The sequence below is a fragment of the Prionailurus viverrinus genome, chromosome F2 (assembly GCF_022837055.1).
Source record: "Prionailurus viverrinus isolate Anna chromosome F2, UM_Priviv_1.0, whole genome shotgun sequence".
Taxonomy (NCBI): domain Eukaryota; kingdom Metazoa; phylum Chordata; class Mammalia; order Carnivora; family Felidae; genus Prionailurus; species Prionailurus viverrinus.
In genome coordinates, this window is record NC_062578.1 from 75,161,793 (window position 1) to 75,174,943 (window position 13,151).

At 60.8% G+C, this 13,151-nt stretch overlaps 1 protein-coding gene across 8 annotated transcripts in view; it reads right to left on the reverse strand.

Moving 5' to 3' along the window:
* Positions 1-639: 639 nt before the first annotated feature.
* ST3GAL1 (ST3 beta-galactoside alpha-2,3-sialyltransferase 1) overlaps positions 640-13,151 on the reverse strand; it is a 96,143-nt gene continuing 83,631 nt past the window's right edge. For all 8 annotated transcript variants that reach the window (XM_047842876.1, XM_047842874.1, XM_047842875.1 and 5 more), the window contains 5 exons: positions 10,733-10,929; positions 9,513-9,692; positions 8,497-8,542; positions 6,980-7,099; positions 640-5,190 (listed from right to left, as the gene is read on the reverse strand). In XM_047842876.1, the coding sequence (XP_047698832.1) occupies positions 5,017-5,190; positions 6,980-7,099; positions 8,497-8,542; positions 9,513-9,692; positions 10,733-10,929 (717 nt within the window). In that variant the 3' untranslated portion in view covers positions 640-5,016. The remainder of the gene's footprint in view (positions 5,191-6,979; positions 7,100-8,496; positions 8,543-9,512; positions 9,693-10,732; positions 10,930-13,151) is intronic.

The window sequence follows — 13,151 nt, forward strand, 5'->3', positions numbered from 1 at the left end:
TCCGCAGGACCGCTTTGAGAAGTCAAGTTCATGCCCAGCAGGCCGTGGTGAGAGCCGACACGAATTGGGGACTATCACCATTTACACTAATTTTACATTATAGAACCCCACGACTGGATTTCTGGACTATTCACAAAGTCAGAGACTTGTGCCGACTTTGGATCAAACTTGGGATTCATCCACGGATGTACCTGTTTATTGGGAAGAGATGAACCCTACCTCGCCCACCCTGGGCCCCCGCCAAGGCTATCTCATTCAGCGACTGTCTGAAGCGGCCGATGCAAATCTCCTCGGGCGGGCCTCCTGAGCGATTTTTATTCTTGACCTCACACCCCTTCTGACGGCTGGCATGGTCAAGTCCATTTGGCGGATGGGGCAGCGGAGGGTAAGAGAGGTGAGGTGGTTCGCCATAGTCACACAGCAGTGAGAGTCACGGTGGCATTTGAGAGGCTAACGCTCTGCTTCCTGAACCTCTGGGCACTTGGTAGGGACGGACGCAGAACCAGGAGACCCTCAGCCGGTGAGCCACTGGGGCGTTTTTAGGCCGGAGCAGAACCCCTGACCGGAAGCTGTGGGGCGGGGGGCAACATGAAGGCATGCCCCGCCCCCGCCCAGAAACACCACAAACACACCCAAACGATAAAATAGCTTTTTTTTTTAATTCACTTTGATTTGGATCATTGGAAATGTCCAACAATAAATAAAACAGAGCAAAGGCTGAGGAAGGCGGACTCTGGCTAACTTCATTCCAAATGCATCCAGATTAGCGCTCGGCTACAAAACAAACACGAGGCGAGAGGGAAAAGAAAGCAAATTTTACGACGACGACGAGGAACCCAAGGAGCGGAAAGCGCTCGGGAAACTTTGGCTTGGACGTGAGTTCAGCGACGTGCTGACGCGGCTGGGGAGGGCGCTCGCCTCCGGGGGGGGGGGGGGGCAGGGGGCGAGGTGGCAGGTTAGAGCTGGCGTCGGGGTCACGGCCATCCGCAGGTGGACACAAATGGGAGTTCTGCCCAATGAGGGCGGCTGAGCCAGGGGGTCAAGTTCAATACCAGTGCAGGTCTCTGACGGGCTGAGAGGGAAAGTGGTGGGGGGGGGTGGGCTGGACGCTTGTGGGAAGCACATTGCCGCTCGTCTAATGAGCAAGGAAGCTGCTAATGCCCGGATGCCAGCTGTGAACGCCACTTTGGGGGGGGGGGGTCTCTGCCCCTCCTGCCACAGCACCTTCTCTTCTCTGTGCCCCAGAGGCGGAGGTTCTTCAGGACGAGAAAGCGGAAAGCTGACTCCGTCTCCCAGACCACATGGCCTGTGGGCACGTCTGCTTCCAACCAGATGTCCGTGATGGACACAGTGCTAACCCCGAGCTCTGGGGGGCGGCAGGGGGGTGGCACAGGGGCAGCTGCTGGCTCCTGATGGCACGTGGCCAGCGGCCGGCCATCTGTCGCTGGACAGCGGCCACTCGGGGCTTGTCCTTCCCTGGAGGAAGCGTTTCTGGTGCTCCCCAGGTGGGGGACGGTGAGCTCTTTTCCGTTTCCCGTTTTCGCGTTCGGGCTGCCTTGACAAGAACACTTAAAGCAGAGGTCACGGCTCGAAATACTCTCCGTGACTCCACTCCACCCTTGACCCAGACGCCCAGCCCTTCTTGCCCCCAGCACTTACAAGAATCGCCCTCCCCACCTTCTTGTCTGGCCTCCCTATTTTAAGTCCTGTTTCCTTGTATCTGGCTTCTCCCACGGAGCACAGCCCGTGGGGTTTGCCCGACGACACCCGCTGAAGCCAGAGTCTCAAAAGGCATGGGTTTAAGAACTTTCTTTGCTGCCCGATGGCTCTGGGGGCCAGACGCTACAAACCTGCCCTGCCTTGTGCCCTGACGGGGGGAGGGGGTAAGGGCAGGGGCTCCAGGGGGGCCTGTGGAAGCAGGTGCTGGTTTTGCAGGAGGTGACTCCTGGCTCACTGGGGGTTGGAGAGAGCGCCGAGATCTCTCTTCCTCCTCAGCCCCCATCTTCCTGGCTTTAGGCTCAGCACTGATGACTGCGGGTGGGGACACCTCTGCTCCATGCCTGGGGCCCGGGGCTGGCCTCCCAGGAGCCCTGTGCCTGGAGACCCGGCAGAGCCCTGGGCTGGGAGTCCAACAGTGAGTGGGGTGGACACTCGAGAGCCTCCTCTGGCTGGGGGTTTCTCGTTATCCCGCCCACAGCACGCTCAATGCTCTGTGGGAAACAGTCTTGCCCAATTCTCAGCCATCCTTACCCCGGGTAGAGACGCTAACTGGCTTAAGCCAATCAGCGCATTCGATCCCAGTCCCAATGATTGGAGCGCATTGGGTTTAGACCCCTTCGCCAAGCCAATGAACACAAACGTGTGCTGGGGCACTGGGAGGAGCAAGGTTTCTCCCCCACTGGGGGGATGGCGGCAAAAGGCAGACACCAGGGCTTGCCAGGGCCACCATGGGCAGCCTGGGGACGAGCCAGGTGGGGAGAAGGCAGAGGCCCACCCCCCATCACAGTTCTCTGAGATGCTGGATGGAACCCAGCTGGGAAAGCCCACCTCAGGATGTTTTAAACAGAGAGCCGACGATTTCCTGGTTTTGCTCAAAATGGTTGACTCGTGCTGTCACGATTGTTGGTTCACTTTTGCAAGTCGCTTCCCTTCCCTGGGTCCTGCTTTTCTGATCTGTTAAATGGGAAGGCAGGCGGGCTTGAACGGGCCTAGCGGGAGGGCGAGACGGCCAGGACCGGGCAGCCGGGCCGGACAGCCTGGGCCTCCTCCCCACGGGGACCTGTTCTGACTCAGCAACGCCCAGGAGCCGACTGCGCGCCCTGAACCTGTCACCCCTGTATGGACCCAGGAAGAGCTCGGGAGTTCACCCTGCTCCCTGTCTCAGTGGCCACGGTTCTCAAGGGCTGTGCCTGGGCTCAATCAGCCAATCGACAGATGCCTGCTCTAGTCTCTGAGCGTGGATGATCAAGATGACGACCTCACAGTGACTGATGAGCCTTCACCGGTCACGAGACTCTCATGCTTTGGAGGACTTTAAAACGGGCACACGTCGTTTGTGTGTGTGTGTGTGTTTTTTTTTTTTTTATACATCACATTCTGGATTCTGAATCTCTGAGAATCTAATAAAGGCTAAGGAATCTCTCCCGGTGACGATGCTCATATGCACAGGCTTGGGGGGAGACAAACGCGGCATGCCATTTCTGGGGACCCCTGGGAACTGTCTAATACCACCTGCGGCCCCGGAGCTGACAACATGTTTCCTTCCCTGTTTGTAGAGGGAGAGGCTGCAGCCGGGAGAACGGGGCTTGCCAGAGAGCCGCGAGAGCGCAGGAGACAGGCCCCGTGGCTTCCGAGACTGGCATGCCTCACGCTCCCCCAGGAAGCTGTCACGCCTCCTCAAGGTGGCATGGCCTGTTAGCAAACGCTCTCAACAGGAAAAGCGGTTTTTTCTGATTAAGGGTCAGTAACTAGAGCCAACAATCACTGTCCTCCTATACGTGTGACCCCACTCCCCACCCGGCCCCAAGGGAGTCCCACTCTGTTTTGGAGATTCTTAGCCCGAGACTGAATCCAATCCACAATGACGAGGAAGGAAGGTGGGGCCGAAGGGAAGGAGGTATGGAGCACCCTGCAAAGCTGCCAACCTGAAACCCTGGGATCGGCCCACCGGCAAGCACCCAAGCCCTAGACGCCCCCCACCCCGAGTCTGAAGCTCCCCAAGAACCTAGATTCAAGTTCCCCCACTCCCCGGCTGCCAGGTGAAGCAAGAACAAGCTCAATTAAGCCGTCAGGACCAGCCACAGAGCCACAAAGTGCACACGACGTCAGCGGAGTTAAAAGAATCAATCAATAAATAATCAGGAAGGCTGAAGAGGAAAGATCAGAGCAGCCCGGGAGGGAGAGAATGAGGTATGTCTTCTCCCGCTCTGAAACTCATGTTCGTGGGATGGCCCTGCAGCCCTCAGGACACCGTGCAGGTGGCCAGCAGGGACGTGGCCCAGAGCGTGGGTTTCCTGGGGAAAGTGCCGGCTGGTGGAGGTTATACGCGTGGCCTTGGAAGGTCATGGGCGCCACATCCAACGGTCTGTGAATGTAAGCAAGAATGATGTTCCGCGGCTGACGCGCCTCTGGACAGCACTGCCCGTCATCCCAGCTCTGCTCCAACTCAGGCGCTGCCTCAGGAAACTAGAAAAGATGCCCCCGAGCTACAGGGCAAGGGGGCGGCATTGCTGGGGGTCCCCTCTCCCGAGTCAAGGCTTTTGCCTTGTTTCGGCCAATGCGCGTGTTTCTCCCCAGACACAAAGGCACGCGGAAGTGGTCAGATCTGCTCTCAGCCACGGTTACAGCCACAAAGATCCATCGCTCCAGGGACATCGGCTGGGGAAGAAGACATCTGCCGGGGCCTGAAACGCTCTGCCACGAGTCTGTGAAGACCTTCGGGGCGGGGAGCCTCTCCGGCCACCGTAAATGAGCTTTGGGACGACAGCGGGGCGGCGGGGGGCGGGGGGTTGTCGAGCCGAGTGAGGGAGGGGCCGGGCATCGTGCAAAGAAAGGCGCCATCTTGCCCCCAGTGTCCACATGGTCCAACACGGCTCTGTCCTGAGGTCTTCCCTGGGTCCCCGGGCAGAGGAAAAGTCTCCGCCCATCCGTCCCGGAAAACTGTCCTTTCCTTTAGAACACAGTCCCAAGTATCTGCCCCCTCCCCAGAAGCCATAGGGACCTCGGTGTTTGGAGACCGGACCCTCCCCCGCATCTCCCCACCTCCCTCCAGCTCCGGGACAGCAGTGAGGGGCCCTCTCCATCTAAGACCAGTTCTGAGACTTCCTTCGCAGACCCGGCGGGGCTCGGGGACCTTGCTGAGCAGACGCTGCCAAATGTTGGCTCGGGGGAGGCCGCGAGGGGCACCTGAACGCCCCTACCCCCGAGGCTGGCCCTCAAAGCTCCCAGGACAGAAGGGCCCCAGCGAGAGGCTGGGGCTGGACACAGAGAGGCGTGCCTCAGTTCTCCTTTGCAGCGTCATCTCCCCTTGAATATCCGGATTTTATTGATGGACGCCAAGGTGGCCGTCACGTTGGACTCAAAGTCTCCATCGTGCACCCCGGTCTTGCGAAAAGCCCCCGCCGATGGGTTGTTCTCCCAGTAGTGATGCCAGTTCCCCTTGCTGTCTGCCCCGAAGCCATACAAGTCTACCTGCGGGGGCAAAGCAAAGGTCAGAACCAGACGGCAGGGCCACAGGTAAAACCTCTAAGAAGGGGAGCCTGCAGGCATCTCCCGAGTCTGTAAGCAATGCTTCCCAAGACTCCTAGAAACCCTTCTCCGTAGAACCCGTCCGGTTCCTTACTGGAACTCCCAGGGGCTCAGGGAAGCAAAAGCAAGTTCCGTAAAAGTCAAGTGTAACGTCAGAAGGCACGACGGGAGGCCAGCGCGTGGGTGGCCCCGAGGGTGCCGGGGGCAGGACAGCCTCTTCTCAGAGGGAGGCTCCTGGGACTGGGGAGGGGGAGTGGAGTTGCCAGCAGGGCTCCCAGCTCTGCCTGGCGGAGCCAGCGAGCGCCAAACCGCTATTCTGAGCCTCGCGTCCCTCATCCGGAAAATGGGCCAAGAAGAATGACCGCGTTGAGGCAGGTGGTAGGTGCTGAACTCTTTCTTCCCTGAGGCTTAATATCCATGCGGTTCGGGAGCCCTCACTGGCCAGTGGCCAGGGGGGCCTTTCCCACACGTGACCAGCATTTACTGAGCACTTACTCTGTGCCAAGCACTGCGATAGATACATCAGAGTTCATCACCGGGGCCACCTGGGTGGATGCTGGGGAAATCAGGGACTCAGGAGTCAGGTCTCAGACCTTGGAGCCTGTGACTTACCACAAGCACCAGTGAGGGCGGGGGGCTAACGTCAGGGCTCCCGCAGCACAGAGGACAGCAGGGCCAAGGACGCAAGGGATCTGAGATAGCAGGTGACACTTGAATTGGGTCTCGGGGGAGGCGTTGAAGATGTCCAGGAAGGAACATGCCCTCCAGGGAGAGGAAATGCTATCCGGGCTGCGGCAGCGGGGAGGGCAGATTTGGGGGGTGGGGCCCCACCGGGGGCAGGAGACACCTCGGTGGCCAGCTGGCCAGCACAGCTTTCTTGTGAAGGCCAGCAGGGCCACAGTGGCCCCGGGGCAGGAGGGAAGAGAAGGGAGTAGCATTTCTGAGGCAGCCGGGTGGAGGTGAGGACGGGAGGTGGCTTCTGGGAGAGACAGCCCAGGCTTCTGGCGACAGTGCGGGTTCACGGGGAGGGTGGTGACAGAACAGCCCCTCCCCCCTCCCCGGATGTCCCCCAGGATCCAGGTGGGGCAGGGGCGGGGACGGCTGCACGTGACATCTGATTGCCCCGCCTGACACAGGGCCAGGGAGGAAGAAGGGTGTAGGTGTTGTGGCCCCCCTGCTCCTCTGCCCGGGGTGGCAGTGAGCACCCCAAATCAACATGGCTTGGCGGACGGTCAGGCAGACCCACGAAGGGAAACACAACACGCACTTGGCAAGATCACTGGTTCTCAGTGTCGGTGAAGAGTGGAAGCCCTGGGTGCCTGGTTTCCACCCTCAGAAATTCTGGCGAACACGGGCCCGGGCGTGGTCCGGGTGCTGGGATTTAGCTCTGGAGACGATTCTAAGAGCGGCTGGGATCGAGACCCCAGCTCTCCCCCGTTACGACCTGCTCCGTTATTCTGCCTCCAGATCCGAGCCTCCACCCGCCAGCTGTGACTCGGCCTCCGGAGCCTGCACAGAGCGAGCCAGAACGCTTGCCCCTGCCAACGTTCTGGGAATGCCCAGAGCGGGGAGATAAGGAACGGGAGCTTCTGGGAGAAGAGCTGCGTCGGGGCCCGGGTGAGGCCGGGGGTCGGCCTGACTGCAGATGCACTCCCGGACGCTCAGAGAAACGCGGAATGAGGGGCTCCCCCCGGGGTGGGGCGGCCTGGCAGGCACGGGGGGGCGGGTGTACCTCATCGCAGACGTGCAGTGAGAAGATGACGGACAGAATGCCGGTGGATGGGTATCGCCCGTGGCCCTGCAGCCAGTTGTCAAAGACGTATTTGATGAAAGCCGGATGATAGATCAGGATCTGCGGGCAGAGGACAGGGCCCCTCGTGAGCACCTGCTGGGTGCCCCCCACGGTCGTGGCCGTGGGGGACAGAGCAGCGAACAGAGCCAGCAGCCCTGCCCTCGTGGGCCTTCCCTCCTGGTGGGAAGGACCGGCGGTGGCCTAACCACGGAGGCAGAGAGTGCTAGATAGAACACAACTATGGAGCCGTGGAGAGAAATGAAGCAGAAAGTCAATAAAGTACGGGGGTGGGGGTGGGGAGAAGGCTGGCTGAGAAGAGGACTTCCGGTAACGTTCACATCAGGCCAGGGAGGTTGCAGGGAACAGCATGCGGCGGGGTCAGGGACGCCTGTGTCACGGGCAGGAAAACGCAGGGGCTGAGCCGCCCACCCGTCGAATGATCTCTGTGCCACGACATGACCCCACACGCTAGCTTTCCCTCTCCTCGTGTTATAGATGAGGAAACCGCGCTCAGAGAGCCTAGGTGATGTGCCCGGTGTCACACAGCCAGGGTGGCCAAGCTGGGAGGTGCCTGGAATCAGACCTGCCCTTGACTCCACCCCCACGGCTGCTTTGAGGACAGCGAAGGGGACGTCTCAGGCGGTAGAGGGAATGCATGTCCAGGAAGCCTAAGGCCAACCCCCGGGAATGGACTAGAACAGAGGACCGTGCAGGTCTCTGGTCATCAGTCAGCCAGGCCTCAAGGGACTGCCATCTCTGGGAGGCTTTCCCATGTACCCACTGGGCCCACATAGGGCTCCCCCCGTTCCCTGGGCGGTGCACCCGTGCAAATGGCAGGGGCTGGAGGCCTGGGTCCAGCCATACCACAAACTGGCTGTGTGTTCCTGAGCAAGTTACTCGACCTCTCTGATCTTGACCTCACCATCTGAAGAGGACAGCGTATGCAAAGGACCAGTGGGGTGGACACTTCACTTCTTCCATCCTTCCGCCCTTTGCCCACGTCTTGGCCAACCCCCCCTACCAGGGGCCCCCTGGGGACGATGGAGCTATGGAGGCAGGAGGGGAGGTCTGGCTTTGAGAAGCTCACGCCACACAGCGCTGGGTCTCAAAGAGCAGGCGGCATCAGCATCCCTGGAGGGCTGGTAAAAGCCCGGATCGCTGCCCCCTCCCCTCCTCTTAGAGTGTCTGATTCAGCAGGTCTGGGGTGGGTCTGAGTCTCTGCAGCTGTGACAGGACCCCAGTGACGCTGCTGGTCCGGGACCCCCACTCGGGGACACTTTCCCGGTGTTTGTGGAGCAGGGGAGCTGAGTGGGGGCTACGGCCTCCGCGGGCCCGGGGGGCCCAAGGGCTCTCTGCAGCCAGGCGCCGGCAGAGGGGGGAGGTGGTGCTCTCCAGCCTCGTACAGCTCCTTCGACAGGAGCCTGAGCTCAGAGGAGAAGGGGCCGAGTTCGACTCACCTTATTCTTTTTCACTTTGATCTTCGCGGGGACAGGGACGTAGGTGCTGGAAGGGGAGAAAGGGCGGTTAATGCGGGGGCGGGGGGGGGTGGGCAGGCTGCCTGCACGCAGCTCTGGCTGGGGGACACTGGAGAGGGAGGGAGGGATGCGGCCTCCCCGCCACAGCCCCGTCCCCCTGCAGCAGTGGCCCCCTGTAGACACCAGAGGGCGCTCGTGGCTAATTCAGGAACTTTCAAACCCCGCCTTTCCCCCAGAAAGGTGGGGGGCGGGGGGCGACTTTCTCCAAGTCCCCACACCACAGAGCGCAGCAGAGGCCAGAGCGCACATTGCCACGGCTAGGGCGTTGGCCGATGAGCCCCACGAACGCCCCCTTTCCATCTGCAAGGTTACGTGTGCCCCAAGGTGAAGGTGTAAACGTCCCGCCACCAGGCCTCATGTCCCATCTAACGGGGACAGGGTGGGAGGGCAGCCGAGCCCAGGCCTGGCCCCCTCGCTCCTCCGCTGCTTGAGCCCGCTTCCCTCAGGGCCCTCCTGGGAGGGCGGCCCCGGGCTTCCTGCACCCCAATCCGTCAGGCTTGCTGGCTGGTCCTCAGACAGGAGGCTTCTGGCCTTGAGGACAGTGAAACCACTTCCTTTAAGGAAGAGGGAGGGAGCTAGGAACCCGAGACTGGCTCTCAAGCTAGGACAGCATGCTCAGGGTGGCCTCTGATCCCTCTTTGGGAGAGGGGAGGGGAGGGAGGGGAGGGGACAGGAGGGAGGGGAGGGAGGGAGGGGAGGGAGGGGAGGGGAGGGGAGCAGAGGGGACAGGAGGGAGGGGAGGGAGGGGAGGGGAGGGGAGGGGAGGGGAGGGGAGCAGAGGGGACGGGAGGGAGGGGAGGGAGGGGAGGGGAGGGGAGGGGAGGGGAGGGGAGGGAGGGGAGGGAAGGGAGGGGAGGGGAGGGGAGGGGAGGGGAGGGAGGGGAGGGAGGGGAGGGGAGGGGAGGGGCCTCTCCACCCCAGCCCCCCAGGGGACTCACTGAGAGATGGTGCCCGTGGTGGTGGCACTGACCACCCACTCCAGGTCGGTGGTCTTGAAGGGGACGAGGACCATGCTGACGTTCTCCCCCAGCTCCCTGAAGCTCTCGGGGTACACCAGATGGTGCGTGGTCTTGCTCCCGACGTCGGCCTCGAAGCCCGCTGTGGGGGCCTTGTTCATCCTGGGGGACAAGGGACAGAAGGTCGCGCGTCGCATCCCACGGGCACGGGTCAGCCTTAGCTCCACAAGCCTGTGATGCCACCTCTGGTGCCTCACCCTCCGTGGCTGGGCCCCAGCTTCCCGAGCTGGAAAAGGGACTCAAGTCGTTAAGACGCGGCGCAAAAGCTTGCGTTGTTCGTTCTCTCTCAGTTTCTCTTTTACGACCTCACAGGAGCCTGACCATCGTCTCTGCTGATGACCTAGGAAGCACAAGGCACCACCCTGGCCCCTCAAGGCACCTTGTTAACACCTTAATGGTAATGCCAACCACGCCTGGGAGGCGTCCTGAGGTGGAAGAAACCCGAAGGCAAAGAATTTGTCTCAGGACACACAGCTTCCGGGTGGCAGGCTCCAAGTCAGGTTTGTCTGACCCGCTCCCCCTCACCACGAATATTCCTGCTGCACACCGGGCACACTGAGGCTCCCAGAAGCCAGGCGAGGGGTCTAAGGGCATAAGCGCAGAGGCCACGGAAACGGGAGACTGTTCTGGAAGGCCCCTGGGGAGCAGCAGCCCCCTGCTGCCTGTCCTCGCTCTGAGGCGCTCGTGACCCCGGGGGGCCGAGCGCACAGTGTGGTGGAGATTATGACAAGAAACCCAGGATACACGTCTTCCTGGAGGATCTGCTTTTACTCGGTGACGGGGAAACGAATTGACATTAAAGACATGCGGTTTTATTACGGCCTCGACTGCAAAACGGGACTGAGTTTTCAAGATTAAACGGTAGTCTTCAAATAAACCTTGCCCTCTCGCCAGGCGTCTCCGTGCCAAGCTCCCGGCCCCACTGGCTTCCTCCCGCGAGTCGTTTCCTCCCATCTGGGCCCAGAGAGGCGCTGCTCATCCGCTTCCCTCCCACGATGCACGGCTGGGGAAACTGAGGCCCTCGGGGGGCGGGGGGGGGTGCTGGGGTCCGCGGGGGAGCCCGGCCATGCCAGGACTGGGGTGTCTCGACCTCCTGACCCTGGGCCGAGGCGCCTCTAGTAGCTAAGGGGACGGGCGCTCACCTCAGCACGAAGTCGTGGCCGTCTATCTGAGGCCCGTACCAGGACTCCCTCAGGTTCCCGGAGTTGCCCACCACGGCACAGCGCCGGCAGCCCCCCGACTTCTTCTCCAGCAGGGGGTCCACGTTCCCAGGCACCACCTGGAACAGCTCCTTGATGGTATCGTTCAGGTTATTGGGTTGCTTCTCCCGCTGGAGCCTCTGCGGGCCGAGGACGGAAGGAGACAGGTCAGCCCAACTGTGCTGCTTTTGGCCGCTGCTCAGCCAGCCGGCTGCTGGGCCCCCAGCACCCCACGTGTGCTCGCTGGGCCCCCAGCACCCCACGTGTGCTCGCTGGGCCCCAAGCCCCTCCCCGCTGTGCTCACTGGGCACCAAGCTGCCCCCTGTGCTCACTGGGCCCAGAGCTCCCCCCACTGTGCTCACTGGGCCCCAAGCTGCCCCCCTGTGCTCACTGGGCCCCAAGCTGCCCCCTGTGCTCACTGGGCCCCAAGCCCCTCCCCGCTGTGCTCACTGGGCCCGGAGCCTCTTCCCTCTGTGCTCACTGGGTCCCTAGCTCCCGCCTGTGCTCACTGGGCCCGGAGCTCCCCCCCCCTGTGCTCACTGGGTCCCTCCCTGGCACCTTCCTTTTTGCTGGGCACCTGGAGACTGAGGAGGCTCAGACAGCTCTCTCCGGAAGCCCAGGAACCCCTCAGGGAGGTGGGAAAGATCACTCACTCATAGTCCGCAAATGTTTATTGAGCACCTACTGAGTGCGAGCTACTCTGCCAGCCACTGAGGCATCGAGACCCGGTAATATGAGAAAGCCACACGAGAGAAAGGTCAGGTGACCCTCCGTGCCCACCACCCCCGCCTCTGCTCCCTTCCTCCTCCTGACCACCCCCCACCCCCCAGGGACCACTGGGCTCCAGCAAGACTGAGAAACTAGCCCTTTGCTGGATGCGTCAAGGCCTCCAATGTCTGCCTGGCAAATCGCTTTCACCCTTTAAGACCAAGCTCGAGACTTCTGACTTCCTCACTCCTGGTAGAACCTGGAGACATTTCCTAAGGAGCATCCCATCGGACTCTGTCACCATGTCGCTGTGTATATATCACGTAGGTGAGAAGGATGTTCTGGGGCCCAGTCTGGTGGAACCACATGTCCCAAATCCAAACCAGGATTTGAACCCAGGCTTTTAGAAACCGAACGTAAAGTCTCTCCCACAACACGGCCCCTGTCTCAGACCCTTGGAACCCAGACCTCGGGAAAGCCCAGCCCCTGGGCTTGGGGGAGGTGGCTGCGGGGTGAGTCCCACCAGCCTCTCCCGGCTCCAGGCCCCGGGCAGTGACTGGGAAAGAAAGGAGAGGTTAGAGATTGCTTTGGCCGTTGTCCAGGACATTAGTGACGGGGCACATAGGGAGATTCAGAGGCACGCAGGCCCCCATCGCCCTGTGACGGAAGGAATCAGATCTCCGAAGGAGAGGCCCATCGGTAAGCCCAGATGACTCCTTTAGTTAAAACCCCCAGCCCGTCCTCCGCACCTGCCATGGGCGATAAGACCGGGACCGCTCAGCACACACACCCCCTAGGAGGGTTATAATACATAAAACACAGAGAAAGAAAATAACATCCGTTGGTGAGGATATGGAGAAACTGGAACCCACATACGCCGTTGGCGGGGAAATGGGGTGGCCACCGCGCATAACAAACACAGACCTACCCCGTAAGTCCGCAATCCCATCCCAAAGCACGTCCTCAAAAGAACAGAGAGCAGGGTCACGAACAGACACCCTGCTGTTCACAGCGGCATGATTCACAGCAGCTGTAAAGCGGACGCAAGCCGAATGTCCACTGACAGGTGAACGGATAGGGCAGGTGTGGAACATCACTCGGGTCACAAAACAGAAGGAAATTTTGATAGACGCTACAGCATGGGGGGGCCTTGGAAACCCATGCTTGGTGAAGTAAGCCGGACACAAGAAGACAAATACGGAGGGGTCAGATCCATAGCGACAGAAGGCAGAATGGTGGTTGCCCGGGGCCGGGGGAGGAGGAAGAGGAGTTAGGGTTTAACAGGAGCAGGGTTTGGGGGACACGGTGAAGAAATGCTGGCTATAGGTGGTGGTGAGGGTTACACAACAGTGGGAATGTGCTTAAAGCCATTGAATTGTACGCTTACCTTATGGTTAAGGTAGTAAATACTGTTAGGTACATTTTAACACAGTAAAACAGAATAATCTCCAGGTTAAACACCTGCTTCTGATAAGATCTCCTGGGAAGCTCCCGAATCAAGGAGCCCGACTCAGTAGGGCTGGGCTGGGCCCAAGAACCTGCATTTCCAACCGCTCCTGGGCAATGCTGGGACAGGCAGAGGGCCCCAGCCAAGCTCTCCTTCAGGAGCCTCCATAAACGGCCCCACCCAGGAAGGGCCCCTCTGCGCCCAGCA